Source organism: Mus musculus, chromosome 11, assembly GCF_000001635.26.
Source record: "Mus musculus strain C57BL/6J chromosome 11, GRCm38.p6 C57BL/6J".
Lineage (NCBI taxonomy): Eukaryota > Metazoa > Chordata > Mammalia > Rodentia > Muridae > Mus > Mus musculus.
Genome location: NC_000077.6, coordinates 51,503,524 through 51,520,966, shown reverse-complemented (window position 1 = coordinate 51,520,966; position 17,443 = coordinate 51,503,524). Strand labels below are relative to the sequence as shown.

The 17,443-nt window shown below is 49.8% G+C and overlaps 1 protein-coding gene across 2 annotated transcripts in view; it reads right to left on the bottom strand.

Moving 5' to 3' along the window:
- The window catches only part of Col23a1 (collagen, type XXIII, alpha 1), a 294,247-nt gene that overhangs the window by 62,959 nt on the left and 213,845 nt on the right, over positions 1–17,443 (bottom strand). For both annotated transcript variants that reach the window (XM_011248983.3, NM_153393.2), the window contains exon 3: positions 3,717–3,761. In XM_011248983.3, the coding sequence (XP_011247285.1) occupies positions 3,717–3,761 (45 nt within the window). The remainder of the gene's footprint in view (positions 1–3,716; positions 3,762–17,443) is intronic.

Genomic DNA, 17,443 nt, shown 5'->3' with positions numbered 1-17,443 from the left:
GAGACTCCCTTCTCTCCACATGTGCAGCAGCTCACACTGTCTTCAGTGCTTTGGATAACAGCTGTTTCTATGGAGCGAGGTGACGCATCTAACGGTTCTGACTTGTAATCACCGGATGATTAGTGATGGGGGCGTTTCCCCTGTTGGACAGTTTTGCTTTTGTTAAGTTTTTCTCTCCCTCCTCTTTTGAGACAGGCTTGCCTGGAACTCACTATTTGGACCAAACTGGCCTTGAGCTTAGGATCATCCTACTCTAGTCTCTCCAGTGCTGAGGTTATGGAACTACCACACCCAGCGGTCGCTGGCCACTCACTCATGTCTTCATTTGAGAAATGTCTTTTTAGATATGTATCTGCCTTTGGTGTGTATGTGTCCATATGTGCACATGTGTGCATTTGCACATGTGTGTGGATGCATGTGGATTCAGAACTCAAGCTCAAATGTCTTTGTTCGGTCAATACCCATAGTGTTTTAGAAACGGGGCTTCTTGCTTGGCCTAGCTGTGAGGGTGTAAGTCAGTGATTCTTCAAAGATGGCCAGCCAGCCTCAGCCTAGCGGGTTTCTCCGTCTCTCCAACGCTGAGCTTATCAGTGCAAGCCACCGTGGCGCTTTATGAAGGCACTGGAGACGGATGGGGCTTGGTTCCTCAGGCTTGAGCTGCAAGCGCTTCACTGATAGAACCATCTCCCCAGCTCCTCTAGTGGGGTCCTGATCAAACTAAGGGCCACTATATAAAAGGGTGACAGCGTCTCTCATCTGCCTCCAAAAAGCATGTCAGTGAGTGGACAGTGAAAGGCAGGGAAACCTGTCACAAAGGAGGAAGACAAGGACGGAAAGATGAGGTGTGGGGAGCCGCCCTCACATTCGCCGTTGCAAGATGGCGCTGACATCCTGTGTTCTAAGTGGTAAACAAATAATCTGCGCATGTGCCAAGGGTAGTTTTCCACCCCATGTGCTCTGCCTTCCCCGTGACGACAACTCGGCCGATGGGCTGCAGCCAATCAAGGAGTAATACGTCCTAGGCGGAGAATAATTCTCCTTAAAAGGGACGGGGTTTCGCCATTCTCTCTCTTGCGCTCTGGCTCCTAAAGATGTAAGCAATAGAGTTCTCTCTCTTGCTCTGGCTCTTGCTCTCTTGCGCTCTTGCGCTCTGGCTCCTAAAGATGTAAGCAATAGAGCTCTTGCTCTCTTGCTCTCTGGCTCCTGAAGATGTAAGCAATAAAGTTTTGCCGCAGAAGATTCCGGTTTGTTGCGTTCTTCCTGGCCAGTCGCGTGAACGCGTGTAAGAATGAGGCACGTAACAGGCAGGACACGCAGGTCCCTTCAGCTGCTGGGAGTTGGGCATTCAGGGAAGAGTGTAAGACGTTGCTCCCAATGAACTCTGGGAACTTATGGAGGTCTTCTGTAAAAGGACAAGAAGCCCAGGCCTAGCTCCCAGGAGGAGAGTGAGGGGCACCCATTGAACTCATGCTGGCTTTCTTGGGTCACAGCCAGCCTGGGATCCTCTTGGTGGTGAGTCCCTTGGCACCTGGTTCCTCACATCTGTGCCCTATCTGGGACGTTTTTAAAGGGGTGATTGTGTGTTCACTGGCCCCTGTAACTACACGCCGGATGCATGAATCCTTTCTAGCGGAGCAACCTGCGTTTGATTTTTGAGGATAAAGAGAAAAGAATACGCAATAAGAAGAGCTCAGGTAGAGAAAAGCACATCTGGGGTAGGGGAGGACTTGAGAGTGACAAGGCCCTAGACAGCCACGGTGAGGGCACCTGTGTGGGGTGGGGCAGGTGGTGAGAGCTGTGGTAGGCTGTGGCCATGGGGACAGGGGAGGCAACAGAGATCAGAGGGAAACTGAAGAGTCGGAGAGGGACTGGGTGTGGGGAAGGGAAGGATCAGGCATGCTGCACAGGAAGTAAGGACGTTTGTTGTCTCCCTGTGATGGGAAGCTGAAGGAGGGAGATGAGGTGATGCTGTGTTCAGAGGGGCAACACATAGTCTCTGGAGCCAGATGCAGGGAGAAAGGCATTATTACACAGGAGCAGGATGGTTTGTGGAGAGAGGAGACATGAGAGCCAAAGGAAGAGTCATCTAGGAGGCGAGTGGGATGAAACTGAGGAGACCGAGAGGTTGTGGTTAGTGATACGCCCGTGGAAACCGGCTCAGGGGGAGCTGGAAATACTCAGGGTTGGAGAGGAGCCAGCAGTGTGGTTCCAGAAAGACAGTGAGGAGAAAGCAGATCTCTCAGCAATTTATGCCTGCTCATGGGATCACTTAACTGGGAAGTGTTTTCCTGAAGCAGCAGCAGCCATCCAGGGAGAATGAATGCCAACTACCTATCCACAATCGACCTATTACACTTAAAAATACAATGGTCCAGTCCTGAGGTAGCCTATGTGCCATCCATCTGACTCACAGATTTTGCACCCACAGCCCTGAACGTTTCTCTTATGTGTATGTATCTAGTCGCCTGAAGCTCATGCAGTTGATCTGAGATTATTAGCATCCGCCCATAGCACATGTCCTGTATTCTTGAGCCAGTACTAATGAACACCAAAAGGGATGTGGGCACACGAGTGTTAAAACTGACTTAAATAAAAGTGTGTGTGTGTTTGTGTGTGTGTGTGTATATATATACATGGAAGTGCAGTACCCACAGAGGCCAGAAGAGGGCATCATATCTCTTAAGCTGTAGGTGTTGGGAACCAAACTCATATCCTTTGTAGAAGCAGCAAGCGCTCTTAACCATTGAAGCCATCTCTCTAGTTCCCTGATGTTTTCCTTGAAAGCTGAATAAAAAAGAAAGGAAGGGGAGAGAGAGAGAGAGAGAGAGAGAGAGAGAGAGAGAGAGAGAGAGAGAGCTGAAGACAGCGACATGTCTTGCTGTAGCCACGTTGCCATTGGTTACTCTGGCCAAACTGATGTTAGATGTGGGGAAGTGAGACAGAGCAGGTAGATGCCTCTTGAGGGACAGTGGTTAAAATTTGGGTGGGGGCCGGGCATGGTGGCTCATGCCTTTAATCCCAGCACTTGGGAGGCAGAGGCAGGTGGATTTCTGAGTTCAAGGCCAGCCTGGTCTACAGAGTGAGTTCCAGGACAGCCAGGGCTATACAGAGAAACCCTGTCTTGAAAAACAAAAACAAAAACAAAAACAAAACAAACAAACAAACAAAAAAACCCAAAAAAATTGGGTGGGGAAGGTCAAACTGTGAGGGACTCTGTAGAGGAAGTTCATTTTGGATGCAATCGGTGTAATAGGAGGAAGGTGGCTGTGGGGACAGGGAAGCCTGGGGTTTGCATGAAGGAAGGTGGTGAAACCTTAGCCTGATGGCCCTGCCAAAGATAGGAGAGGCAGGGTCTGGGAAGGAGCTGAGATCTGCAGGAAAGAGTGTCGTGTGGAAGGTCCCATGGCCGAGAGCTGGCAGGGTCTCCATCTGCTGACATAAGGGGCTGCTGTTTCAGGATGGGTGATCAAGGATTGAGTTTCTAAGGCTGGGTTCAGGGAGGACGCTGAGAACATAGAGCATCTAGTTTGGGAATGGTGGATGCCAAGAAGCCAAGGAGAGGTGGAATGAGGCATGGTGGCCCAGAGATAGTAGGTGGCACTCAAGAAGAAAGATATGATCCAGGACCAGGACATAGGTGGTTGGCACCTCTGTCTGGGTCCAGGGTCCATGGTATGCCTAGCTTTGGCCTAGGAACTAAGAAAACCAGGACTCACCAGGGTCGCCTCTTCGTCCAGGCTTGCCACGCCGTCCAGGGGGACCTAAGCAGGAGAACAAGAATAGATTCATTGAGAAAGAAAGCCAGGGCATTTGCACATGGCCTCTACCTGTCACTTCCTACCACTGGGGGAGTAGACGGAGCCCATATCCACAGAGCACCCTGGGAACCTGCCTGGGGCTGGTGGAAGGAGACAGGGTTGTAGAGGGGAGATCCCTCTTGCTTTTGCCATGCTCCATCTTTGCTCTTCCAGGCCTCACTGTACACTCTTCCCCATCCTGTCATTCATTACTCATTCCTAGGTCCTCCCCAAGCTCAGAGGTGCTCCCATGACACCTGCCGTGGGAGAGCTTGCAGAGGGCAAACTTCAGACTTGGGAGAGAGACAAAACCGAGAGTATGTGTGTTCTCACAAAGCACCCCCCCCCCCAATGCTTTGCAGTGTTTGGTAAAATGAACCAAGACCCACACGGTAAAGACCAGTGCTGTCACAGTCAGGGTATTACAGGTTAAATTTGGTAACCACAGGCACCGTGCTGTCCCTTTAACTTCTTTTCACAGCCGGGGGTTTCTGGTCAGAACCGCTGAGTGAAACTCAAGGACTGAAGACATAGAGGGCTGAGGCAGTTGCTCAGTTGTTAGAGTGCTTGCCTGGCATGCATGAAGCCCTGGACTTGATCCCTAGCAGTGCGTACACCAGGCATTGTGGCAGAGTTCTATAATCTCAGCTCTAGGCAAGAGGAGGCAAGAGGGCCAGGAGCTTCAAAGTCATCCATGGCTGTATTGGCTCTGAGGCCAGTCTGGGTCACATGAGACTGTGTGTTTAAAAATAAAAGAGAAAAACCGCAAAAGAGGCAAACACATGCCATCCCATAGCTCTGTATTTAGGACAGAAACTTCTAACAAAGATTTAGACCCTGCTTTTTTTTTTTTTTTTTTTGACACAGGCTTTGAGGTTGGAGTTTGTGTTGAAGTTTGAGAGGGACCTTGTTAACATGTTAGCCCGGCAAGGCCCTGACTCCAGCACCCCCATACCAAATGGCTACTTGCACCTGCATGGGATTTAAAGTGTGTGTGGGTGTCCTCTACGCCGGTGCCTGTGGCATCTGCACTCCAGTGTGTGGCCATCTGCCTCCCTGAGATCTCCACAAGGATGTCTGAGCATCTCAGGAGCACCGGAACCCACACTCTCTTCTTTATCTCTTTCCTGTGCCCTGTGTGTGGCTGCTTGCATCTGAGAACTTTGTGAGCCAGCCACATAGAATAACTATGCCCTGATGTCTGGGGGCCACTCGGCATTCTTGGTGGCCTTCCGTCCTCTGTGGATGTGGGGAGGGTATGTGGGGAATGGCAGCCCATCAGCACGCATGGGGCCATGTTCCTCTGTTTGTGGAGGAAGAAGACCCAATTTTCACCCACAGAGCCTCGAGGGCTCTTGCCAGGCCACGGAAGGCTGAGCTGTGAGGTATGGCAGGAAAGGAGGTCTAAGTGGGAGACATACCAGGCTATGCGCAGACCTGAAGCTGAACCAGCACCACGGCATTTCGATGGCCATTGCTGGGCACGAGTATAAAATCCCCTGTCTGGGTTAACTTAGGCCACATTTGCTTTTGTTGAGGTGGCAGAACGAATGGATTCGTCTGGGTGGCTCTTCTGGGTGGCATGGTTCGGCAGTAGGCCCAATAGAGACGGATGCGACAGATTAGGCAACTGCCCAGGCAGGGTGGGGTGCCCTGCCTCCGGGGCCCTTTGTGCAAAGCTCCCAGCAGGCCCAAGCTGGGATGTCACTAAGCATACAGGGCCTGTGGGGCTGCAGCCTGACAGACACACTGGCTGTCACTTGAAGATGAAAGGGACCAAGTGGAGAAGAAGGAGCCTGCTCGGAAACACCCTGGTTCTGGAGACTTTTGGGTGATTCTCTCGTGTGGCCAACAGGTCCACTCTTTGTTCTAAGATTCATATTCAAAAGCTCAGCTTTAAGGGGAGGCAACACGTACCCAAACAGACTCTCCTCGCAGTTGCTTCCTCACCAATGTCCAAGAAGCTGGCTGAGTAGCATCCCAGAATCCTCTGGTTGTGCCCTCTACCCCCCACTCCCAACCTAGACCATGGCTTCATTTCTCTGTCTCCCCCTGCCCCCAAGCATCTGCCTTTTTTGCTCTGCCCCCAACAGTCCCTCTTACAGCCTGTCATACAGCTCTGTGTCTGTCTCCAGCTCTCAGCCTGGGATGGGATGCTGGCCGAGAGAAGGTCAAAGAAGAGAGGCATGATGGGTACCTCTTTTCTTTCCTCCCATTTATTCTCTTCAAATAATTGCTAGTCAGGTGCATCCAACATCTTGACACTGCCATACAATGCTGTCAACAGATCAAATGCTCAATAGCCACCCACTCAGATTACAATAAATAAATAAATAAATAAATAAATAAATAAATAGCCTCCCTCCAACAGTTCCAATTCTCTGTGTATCCCTGGCTGTCCTGCAACTCACTCTGTAGACCAGGCTGGCCTTGAACTCAGAAATCCACCTGCCTCTGCCTCCCAAGTGCTGGGATTAAAGGTGTGCACTACCACTGCCCTGCAGTTTCAATGCTTTAAGTTTACAACCTTGTGTTGTGCCATGTTCAGTTATCCTGGACCACATGCATCCCACAGGCATGCCTGGGAATCCAGCAAGCTCCAGGCCTTAGAGCAGACACAGAACCACCAGGTTTGGTAAGGAGAGATGGCAAGGAGGGGAGTGGTTTCTGCTCTTATTTCTCCCCCATTGCATAAAGATGGGTGAGTTGGCCATGCCCGGGCATAGGTCTCCATGTAAATGTACTTTCTTCTTTTTCTGGGCATGTGGAGAGACTCAGCAGCTCTTATCTTGTGGGCATGCGCCAGGTCCAGGTACTGGCAATGCCCTTGTCCTTGTCTTTCTGATTCTGGACTTTAGGACCCCACACAGGCTAAATAAGTGCTCTCCCCCAGTCCCTCCTTGAGTATAGGAATGCAGGGCTAACCTATGGGAAGCAGAGGTCTCTTCTGTGTCCCTAATCCCTGCCCATCTGCAGACCTGGGCATCGGAAGACAGCAGCTGAGCATTCCAACGCTATTGCGCAGTCGAGGAGTGGGATTGCTCCATGCAGCCCTGAGGTTTCTGGTGTGACACATGTCATCCCAGGCCCCGGAATAACTTAGAATAACATCCTGAATAACTCAAGATGCCTGTGGCCACATTAACTAACTCCAGGAGTTCAAGGGCAGATACAAGGAAATAGTTATTTATTTATTTATTTATTTATTTATCGTTTTTTAGAGATAGGATCTCATGGTAGTCCAGGCTGCTCTAGAACTTGCTATATAAAGCTGACCTTAAACTTCTGATCTCCCTGTCTCTACCTCCTGAGTGCTAGAATTTACGGGCATGCACCACCGTATCTGGGTTGTGTGGTGCTGGGAATAGAGGCCTTGTGGATGCCAGGCAAGTATTCTATCCATTGAACTGGATTTGTCCCCAGGAACCAAAGGGGACAATACTACAGAAATTTCTAATATAGAAATTTTATCTTTGGTTGGGCTGGAGAAATCACACCATTGACCAGCTCCAAAGGGGGACCCTAGACCTCAAACTTCCCTCACTTCCTCTCAAACTCAAGTCCCTAAATCTCCCCACTTCTACCTCCCTGAATGACATTTCCGTCAGCGCCTGACTTACTGATGGTCTCTTGTAGGGTCACCAGTCATCTAGCTGGGCTGAATAGAGACTCAGTGACCAGGCCACTCTCTGGCCATTCAGACCCCAGTGCTGGCTTGATCTTCTCTCTGCCATCCCCACGGGACAGGAACTTTTGTGTAGTTTTTAAAATTGAATCCGTTCAACAGTTCTGCAACAGACTTTCCCCCATCTCCTTTTTTTCTTTCTACACATGGGGGTGAGACTGGAGCAGAGGCTTAGAGAAACCAAGAAGACGGTCCCAGACACAACAGCCAGAGGTGAAATGACTTCCTTCCTGTTTAAGGTTGAGTCACAGCTCATCCTCTAGGGTGGGTAAGCAAGGGTAGCTCATACCATAACGAGGTGTGACTCAGCCGTAAGCAGGAACGACATTCTGACACATGCTACAACATGGATAAGCCTTGGGCACATCATGCTGCAGGAAACAAGATAGTTACAAAAGAGTAAAAAAAAAATGTGACCGTCACAATCTGAGTTGGGTTATCAGGAGCTATGCAAAAATCCAGGTGTATTGGTGATTCGGAAGTCACCTAAAAGCTGTGTGTGGTGATGTGCAGGGGAGTTAGAGATGGGTGGGTTTTTTGGGATTTCTGGTTAGCCAGCATAACTGAATTGGTGAGTTCCAGATGAATGAGAACCTGTCTCAGAGTTAGCCCTGATGGTAACGCTCTATTGCTGAAGGCAACACTATGTCATTGAGCAAGGAAAAGTTGAGCAGGCACCTAACTAGAAGCTTCACTCCTTCTGACTAGTGTGCGTGATGTTGGGAGGTACTCTGCACACTACTGGAGGAGAGAGGCCATCATGATGTTACCAAACTACAATACTATCTACAACCGTGACCTGTCTGTAGGATATACTGATGTAATACACAAATATTATGGGAGCAACCATCCACTTAAAATGGACTGAAGGCTCACTCTGTGAGATGGAACCCATACTTGACACTGCTGAAGTGACCAAGAACCTGAGATTAGCTAGGTCATAGTCCCAGGGGAAAACCTAATACTATCACTCTGCTAAAGGAACATAGCACTAAAGTGACTCCTAATGGCTATATTGCTATATTCATAGATCAGTGCCTCACCCAGTCCTTATCAGAGAAGGTTCCTCTTGCAGGAGACGGGAACTAACTTAGACGATGTGCAGAGAGTGAGAGACTCTGGAGCACTCAGCCCTAATTGGGTGTCTTCACTAAAGCCCTCTCCTCAAGGCTCGGGGATGTATGCAGACCAGGAGGCAGAAAGGCTGCAGAACCACAGGTGGTGAGGGATGCCAAGACACAACAGGGATGATGGAATCTATGAATCCACAGAGAGTGTGGCAGCTTGCATAAGACCTGTATATAGCTATATAGGCAATCTCAGGGCTGATAGGAAAAAGCAGACACGAGGTCCCAGCCCTAACCAAGAAGCTATCTGCAATTGATATTCACTGGCAAAGGGAAAATCAATTTTCTTCAATGGAGTGCCACTGGGTATATCAGTGACATTCTAGGACAGGTCCCCTGCCTAAGGGTAGCTGGCCAATACAAAGTAGACTCAATTATGTGTGTGTCTTTTGTTTTGCCTTGGCATTTTGTGTCTTATTGGCTTTTGTTTTTTTTTGTTTTGATTTTTCAGTTTTTTGCCCCCCCCCTTTTTTTTTGAGAGAGACAGAAAGAAAGAACACAAAGTTGGGTGGCCTAGGGAGATGGGGAGAACTGGGAGGAGTTGGGGGAGGGGAAACAATAAAATATATATCATGAAATAAAAAACTCAAACAATAATAGCTGGGTGATGGTGGTGCATGCCTTTAACCCCAGCACTTGGGAGGCAGGGGTAGGAGGATCTGTGAGTTCGAGGCCAGCCTGGTCTACAGAGTGAGTTCCAGGACAGCCAGGGCAACACAGAGAAACTCTGTCTCGAAACACTAAAGAAAAGCGGGGGGAGCAACTGAGGAAGGGAAGACACCTGGAGTTGATCTCTGGCCTCCACACTCAGGTGTAAGCGTGCATGTGTACATGGATACATGTGAACACACACACACACACACACACACACACACACACACACACACACACACTTAAATAACAAGTGTACAACTGACCCCAACTGTACAATACAGACAGTTCTGCAACATGATGAGGGTTCTTTCTGGAAGTAGGTGATAGGTTATTAGCAGTTCTATATTGTTTATATAATATTGGAAAACAAAACAAAACAACAAAACTCAGTGATTCCAGGCTCTGACCTCAGTCTGTCCTGATGGGGACTAGGTGATACTGTTGGCTGCCACAGCCACAGTGTGCATTACAGTCAGGGAAGAGAGTGGCACCCCAAGGTCATACACAGAGGGAATGGCAGACTAAGATGTGAACCCAGGTGTGTGGGATTTCAGGCCTGTGCTGGCTTGTCTTATGTCAACTTGACACACAAACTAGAGTTATCTGAAAGGAGAGAGCCTTAATTGAGGAAATGTCTTCATAGTATCCAGCTGTAAGGCAGTTTCTAATTAGTTATTGATTGGGGAGGCCCCAGCCCCTGGTGGGTGGTGCCATCCCTGGGCTGGTGGTCCTGAGTTCTATGAGAAAGCAGGCTGAGCAAGCCATGGAAAGCAAGCCAATCAGCAGCAGCCCTCCATGGCCTCTGCATCAGCTTCTGCCTCCAGGTTCCTGCTCTGTGTGAGTTCCTGTCCTGGCTTCATTTGGTGATGAGCGGCAGTGTGGAAGTGTAAGGTGAATAAACCCTTTCCTCTCCAACTTGCTGTTTGGTCATAGTGTTTTGCTGCAGCCACGGAGACCCTAAGACAGGGCCCCATCCCATGAGCATCTCAGCCACTGTGGCCAAGGATCTCCTTGTCACGACAGGACTCTGGGAGAGTGGTGGGGTGAGGTATCTCTAAATCACCCTCGCTTGTTCTTTAGCTGACAGGTCCTTGAGGTTGCCTGGGCCATTTGTGGAGTGGTCCCTGAGCAGAAAAGGTAGGGAGGTCCCTGGTTTGTGCTTCTAAGACAAAGTCACTAAAAACATGGCCCTAACCCTGGATGCGCTGGTGCCCTGTCCTCCAGACTGAAAACCTAAACATAACAACCCCCCCAAACAGAACCCCCCAAAACAAACCCCTCAAACTGACCAAACAACCCCCTCCCGGCAACCTCGTCCTAGATCATTGTTTTCTGAGCCTCAGGCCGGCCTAGCTGTTTGCTCCTTCCCAGACACGGCAGCTCCATTGCCTCTAGTGAGCCTTCTTCCTTGGAGGTGTGGAGCAGGTTACCGTCCTAGATTCCCCTGGTGGAGTTGGGTCCCTGCTCTTCCCCGGGAGGCTTGCTGCTGGCAGGCTAGCTCAGTCTCAGCCAGCACTGAGGGCAATAGTGCCATCTGGGAAATGAAATCCCAGCCTTTTCCTCTGCAAGCCAAGTTCTTTCCAAAGTTTTCAGGTCTCTGGACTCATTTCCCATCATCCACCACACCCCCCCTGGTTGCTGGGAAACAGATACCACAGCCTCATCATGACTGTCTGGAACCAGGGATGTTGTCTAGGCTGGTGACAGACCCTGACTAGCCTGGTGACTAGACTGGAGAACTCACTTGGACATTGTGCTATTTAGTAATAAATGATTGGAGCTCATATCAAGAGGGGCTGGGTGGGTGGCTGACCCCCGACCTTACATTTACAAAAGATTTTAGATGTGGACATAGCTGCTTTCTCTGCAGAAAAGGATGGAATCAGCCAGCCACAGTAACCTGACAGTGTTTAGCACAAGCAAGATGAAGCTCTATGAAAACTCATGAGCATCACACACTAACCCCAGGAGAAAGACTGCTACTCACTAATATCCATTTTACAGATGAGTAAACTGAGGCATGGGGAGATTAACTGACTCTGTGGGGTTTCCCAGCTAGAAATGTGAGGAGCTATGCTGACTGGACCATGATCCTGTGCTTCCAGCCACCGCCTGGCTCCCTCCTAGCAGAGACTCTGCTTGTTAGGGGCAGTGATCCAAAGTCCATGTGCTTTGTAACCACATCTTGACATTTGCTATTTATTTATTTTTAAAGATGCCAGAAGCCACACAAAAAGCAAGTAGCCCATGGATGGCTCTCAGGCTGGTGGACTGAATATCTCATTAGGAGACCACATGCCGTGGGCAGTGCCGAGACCTGGACCGGCCCCAGGCCCTTGGGGCATACCTTCCTGAAGCCATCCCAAATGCCTGTCATTTTGTGGGCTGAGTCTTGCAATTCCAGACACATTATTTACAGGGGTGACACACCAGCCTTGTTTCATACAACCCCCCGTATGTCCTCTGGAGACCCCAGAGCCATCTTGCAAATGGTCTCAGTGAGAGGAGCATGCCCAGAGAGCACGGGTTGGGGAGGCTTGCAGCTCATGCATGCTGAGCCGGGACAGGCTATGTGCTGGGCATTTGGCTTCATTTACAGATAAGGACTCTGAGGTCCAGAGGTGAGATGTTGTGTCCAAGTGTTAGAGCTGGTCAGAAGCATGGGTCTAGCCTCCACTGCCCTTGCTCTCCTAAGATCTCCCTTTTCAGGGAGACTGACTGTAGCTTATGCTACAATCCTAGGGCAAAGAATGAAATATCCCATCTAGAGAGCACAGCCAAAGCGTCTGGAAGGGATTCCCAGAAGAGCCCAGCTGTTAGAGTGCTTGCCTGCCATGCACGAAGCTCTGGGTTTGATTCTCAACGCTGCATACACTAAGCATGGTGGAACGTGTCTGTAATCCCGTCACTGAGGAGGTGGAGGTCGGAAGATCAGAAATTCAAGACCATTCACAGATAGAGAGCAAGTCTGAGGCTAGCCTGGGCTACATGAGACCCCGTCTTAAAAAAAGTGGAGAAGGAGGGAGGAAGAGAGAGTAAATGAAAAAGACCAGCTTGGTGGCACCCAGAGCACCGTGGTAGCACTAGGGTAAGTGCTTTTAACCATAGAGGTGCACAGGCACCATTGCTCTGGTGGAAGCCCCCAGCACTGAGTTGCCAGCAGAGACCCTCAATGTCTCTTTAATTGACTCATGGTGTCTCATAGGGGCAGCCAAGGGCTGTGGATGTCCTTGTGCTCAGTACAACAGTGTGGGGAGGTGGGGTTCCTGAGAAGTAACTACAAATAATAGTGTAGAAGACGTTTGTAGTAAATGGGAGCCTGTCCTTCCCTCCCCTGTTTCTCTTACACATCCCTCCTTGGGTTTGGCATGGGTCCCTCAACCCTGGCCTTCCCGGCTTTGACAGCTGTGACACAGATAACTCCGAGCCTCAGCCAGCACAAAATGCAGCAAGACACCTGGTAACAGGCAGTTCTCAGGGTGTGCAGGGCCTCTCCCTCCTCCTTGGGCTCAAGCAGCTGCAGAGAGACTAAAGAGCTTCGCAATGACCCAAGAGTCCGTGACCTTTCCCTCCCACAGAGCTCCAGGCTGAGAGAACTTGCTTGGAAGGGTTGTGTGTGGGGGGGTGGGGACCCGACTGGAAGGGACTGGTGGGGCCAGCTTAGAGAGAGGTGTGTGTCTGTGGCTGAATCAGGTCAATATGGATGTCTGAGGGGCTGGGTACAGGCAAAGGGTGATGCTGCTGGAAGTTGGGGTGTGCCACCTGGTCACCACCATGTTGTTTCAGGCGGCAGGTGGTGGTGGTGGGTGGTGGGGGGTCAAGGCTCTCGATGTATCTGCGAGCACAATGAGCCCTCACTAGGGTTCATGGCTCCCCTAGGATCCATTTCCTGTCGGAAAACAGGCTCCAGAGAGATGCGTATAAACCAGCACACCCCAAAGATGCCAAATTCCTCAACTCTTCCTTCACCCTGAAGCTGTAATCACTGACATGTGGGCTCCTGCACTGCCGAACCTAACGAAGGCTAGGATTTACTGCTCTCAGAGAAAGGAAAGCTTTTTATTTTTATTTTATTTTTATATAACTTAAAAGGCCAGGCCATTCCTATGAGCTTTGGTTTTCGTGAGAATTCCTCACAGGCTCCCACCCTTGTCCTGCCCAGATGGTTCTAGAAAAGGGCAGGTGAGGTGCATGGCTGGAGGTATCATGGAGGACGTGGGTTTAGGGAGTGACAGTCAGAGAAAAGGCTGGCCACTCAGTATGTACAGTCTGGTTCCGGGCCTTCTGGTGCAAGACTTGGGACTCCTGGCTCTTTGGGTCAGGGGGACAGAGCTCTCCAAGGGGAAGGGGCTCACACTCTTTAACCTGTGCTCCTCAGGAGTCGGGGAGAGCTTCAGCAGGCTCTGGGGTGATCGGTTTGGATATGCCAATGACTGAAGGGCTTCCTGGGGAACAAGGGAAGTTAGTTCCCCTAACAGGCAACTGTGAGGAGGAGGTTCAGTAAGGCCCACTGCCACTTACTGCTCTTTACCCCATCTCTACAGAGGACTTTTGCTTAAGTTTGTCTGCATATCTCTAACTCAGGGCCTTTGTACAGGCCACATCTGCCTGGGACCTTCCTGCTCCCGTACATTTTGACCACCTAAAGGATTCTGTCCTTAGGGGGTCTGTGTCACACAGTCCAGCTTATTTTCCTCTTATTACTTATCTTTACTAAAGCCTTTATTTGTTTTACGTGCTTAGTTTTTCTTTTCTTTTCTTTTTTCCTAAGACAGGGTTTCTCTGTGTAGCCCTGGCTGTCCTGGAACTCACTCTGTAGACCAGGCTGGCCTCGAACTTAGAAATCTGCCTGCCTCTGTCTTCCAAGTGCTGGGATTAAAGGCGTGTGCCACCATCAAAAGCTCTCTCTCTCTCTCTCTCTCTCTCTCTCTCTCTCTCTCTCTGTGTGTGTGTGTGTGTGTGTGTGAGATATAAGGGTTGAATACAGGGTCATTAGTTATTTAGTTTGGGGGCTGAGGAAATGGCTCAGTAGTTGAGAGTGTATTATGCTTGCTGAGGACCTAAGTTTGGTTTCCAGCACCCACATTATGAGGCTGACAACTGTCAGTAACCCTACCCAGCTTCAGGGGATCTAACGCCCTCTTCTGGCTTCCCCAGGCGCTGCACCCAAGTCTGCCAACCCACGCCTGTGCACACACACATGCGCATAATTGAAAATAAAAACAAACCTTTACCAAATCTCAGTGTGTTGTGGGGGGTGCGGCACACACCAAGGCATATTTGTGAAGGTCAGAGAACAGCTTCCAGGAGTTGGTTCTTTCCTTCCACCATGTGGGTCCTGGGGATCAAACTGAGGTTGTGAGGTAGCAGGTGCTGCTGAGCCATCTCCCTGGCCATGAACTCAGGGTCTTGTACATCTTGGGAACACATTTTTACTGAGTTACACCCCCAGTCAAAGATTGATACCATTTTTAAGTTGACATGTCATGACGACACCTGTCAGGGGCTAGCGAGACAGCCAGTGTTCTATGTCATGATCAGGTCAGATGCCTGGATCACATCCACCTCAGAGCTCAGAACATGTGGAGTCTTCTCTATGAGCTCTTTTGAAATGCACAATTAATTTTGTCATCCATTATGAGTCTACAAAGATACGTAACATCATTCCTCTGGGGGTGTGGGCGTGGCTCAGTGGAAGAACGCAGTTTAATACATGGAAGGCCCTAGGTTTGATCCTCAGCAACAAAACCCCAACAGACAAACAAACGTTTAACAAGCCAACAACAATCTGCTACAATTAAACCAACATCTACTACCAAACCCGGAGGCTCTTCCTCCAACCAATCACAGCCCTGAACACATTAAACATTCTCCTTCGATTCCAAACCCCTGCCATTGCTCACCAGTGGGCATAGTCTTTCTTTCTCTAGAACCTCATGTGTCCATGTCTGTGGGCTCATGGGTGTGGCTCCCCAAGGGGCCTCACACCCAGGTGGAAGCTAGATCACTGTTCACAGCATGTGTGACTTATGTTTAAGATATTGGGGTGCTGAGGTGCTGGCAAACCATAACCCTCCAAAAACCTTGAGTGATGGTCAGCTTGGCTGGCATGGAGCCCTCCTCAATCAAAAGTGGGCATGATGCTGAGACTGTATACTGTAGGATGCTTCTGAGTGTGCTCATGTAACAGTCAGAAGGTCAAGGGACATCAGTGTCCCCCATTACAGACCCTCAGAATCAGGATAAGGCTGTCCAAGGCTAATGTCATCCAGGGCTGGGAGCCAGTCATATGGTCCCTAAATCTGAGTTCTTCTCTTGGCTAGGCTTTGCTGCGATTCTGATGAAGCCATTACAGCTGTGTGGGTCTGAAGACTGTGAGTTTTGGGGTGCTAAGAGGCTGAGAGGAAAGCTTCTGGGGGTCCCTAGGGTAAGGATACCCTGTTTAGTTTTCCTGTTCCTCTAGGCTATTGCTGTGCACCACACAGGGCCTTGAGTGGTTCACATCTTGACAGAGCCGAGCACCAGATTTCTGGTGAAGCTCCAGTGTTGGAAAGCTGCCCAGTTTGTGTCAGACATGGCTATTCAGAGGTAACTCTAAAGCCCTCGCTCCCCATCTTTTCATTCTTGTTCCTGGAGGTCCTGTGTGCCCAGGGCTGGGATCTGCCGTCTCCTCTTTTGTGGGCTGGTTGGTGCATAGGCTCATGTGGTCAAAGATCTGCAGTTTTTTTTCTCCAGTGTTGAGGGTGGAGCCTAGGGCCTATACATGCTAGGAAACCATTCTACCCTGAGTTACCTCCCCACAGGGTAATTCTCTGAACACATTTATATATTACACAATATAGTTTATCCAATGGGTTTTGTTACATAACATTGTATTAATTTACTTAATTTATAATATCAGCATGGGGGTGTTAATCACAGGGCTTCATGTATGCTAAGAACACACTCTACCACTAAGCCATATTTTCAGCTCTACTTTGTCTATGTGGTACATGCATGCACATGTAGGTACATACGTGTGCCTGATGTGGAGGCTCGAGGTCAAGATAGGGTTGCTTCCTTAAATATTATTTTTACTGTTTTTAAGTGTGTGTGTGTGTGTGTGTGTGTGTATGGTATGAGTATGTACACATGAGTGCCTCTGGAGGCGGAAGTATCAGATCCCTCTGCAGCTGATGTTATAGGTGGTTGTGAGCCATCTGATGTGGGTGCTGGGAACCCCACTCAGGTTCCCAGAAGAGCAGTGTGCTTTCTTCATTGCTGAGTCGTCTCTGTGGCTCCCCACTTTATTTTATAAGAGGAGGCACCTTTCACTGAACCTGATCTCCCTTATTCAGCTAGGCTAGCTGGTCAGTGAGTTCCAGGGGTCTGTTTGTCTCTGCCATCCCAGAACTGGGATTATAGGCACCTGCGACTGCACCTAGCTTTCATACGTGGGGGCTGGGGATCTGAACTCACGTCCCCACACTTGAACAAGTGCTTCCTGGGCCACCAACCCAGCCCCTCCCCCACCCTTACCCCATCCTGGTTCTTAACTCATTGCTATTTATTCCTATTGTCGTGACAAGGACCACTCTGATGTGCACTTCTGGCAAGGACTGTGTGATACAATGCAGTCCCTGAATGGTCACAGGCTCCTCTGAGGCAGAAGTGATCCCTCCCCCATTCTCCGGAAGCAGAAAGTTGACCCAGAGAGGCCTAGTCACTGGCTTGAAGCCATCTGACCACAGCAACACTCGTGCTCAAAGCCTCCATACCCTTCTGCCTCTCGATCAGCAGAGAAAGGACAGATCCCACACCGTTCTAGTAGCAGGGGCCAAGCAGACTAAACCAAAGGCCTCCCTCCTAACCTCTAAATGAACCCCCAGACTCTGTCGACATTGCCTCATACCCAGGAGCCCCAAGGGTGTGGGCAGACTCATCACACCCACCATTTCTGTCTACTGACCGCCTTACCGAGGGCAGCGAATCCTATTTCAGAGAGTGTCGTCTCGGCTCTAAACAGTATGTGTAGGAACTGCGACCTTCTAGCAACACCATGAGGCAAGTACTGTTCTTCCACTTTTGTAGTTGTGAGGGGTAAATAACCTAACCGAACTCAGGCCCTGCAGCCCATCTGCCTCTTTCTGTTCCCCCCAGGCCCAGCACTGTCTTTTCTGTGCATGGGCATAGCCTCGAGC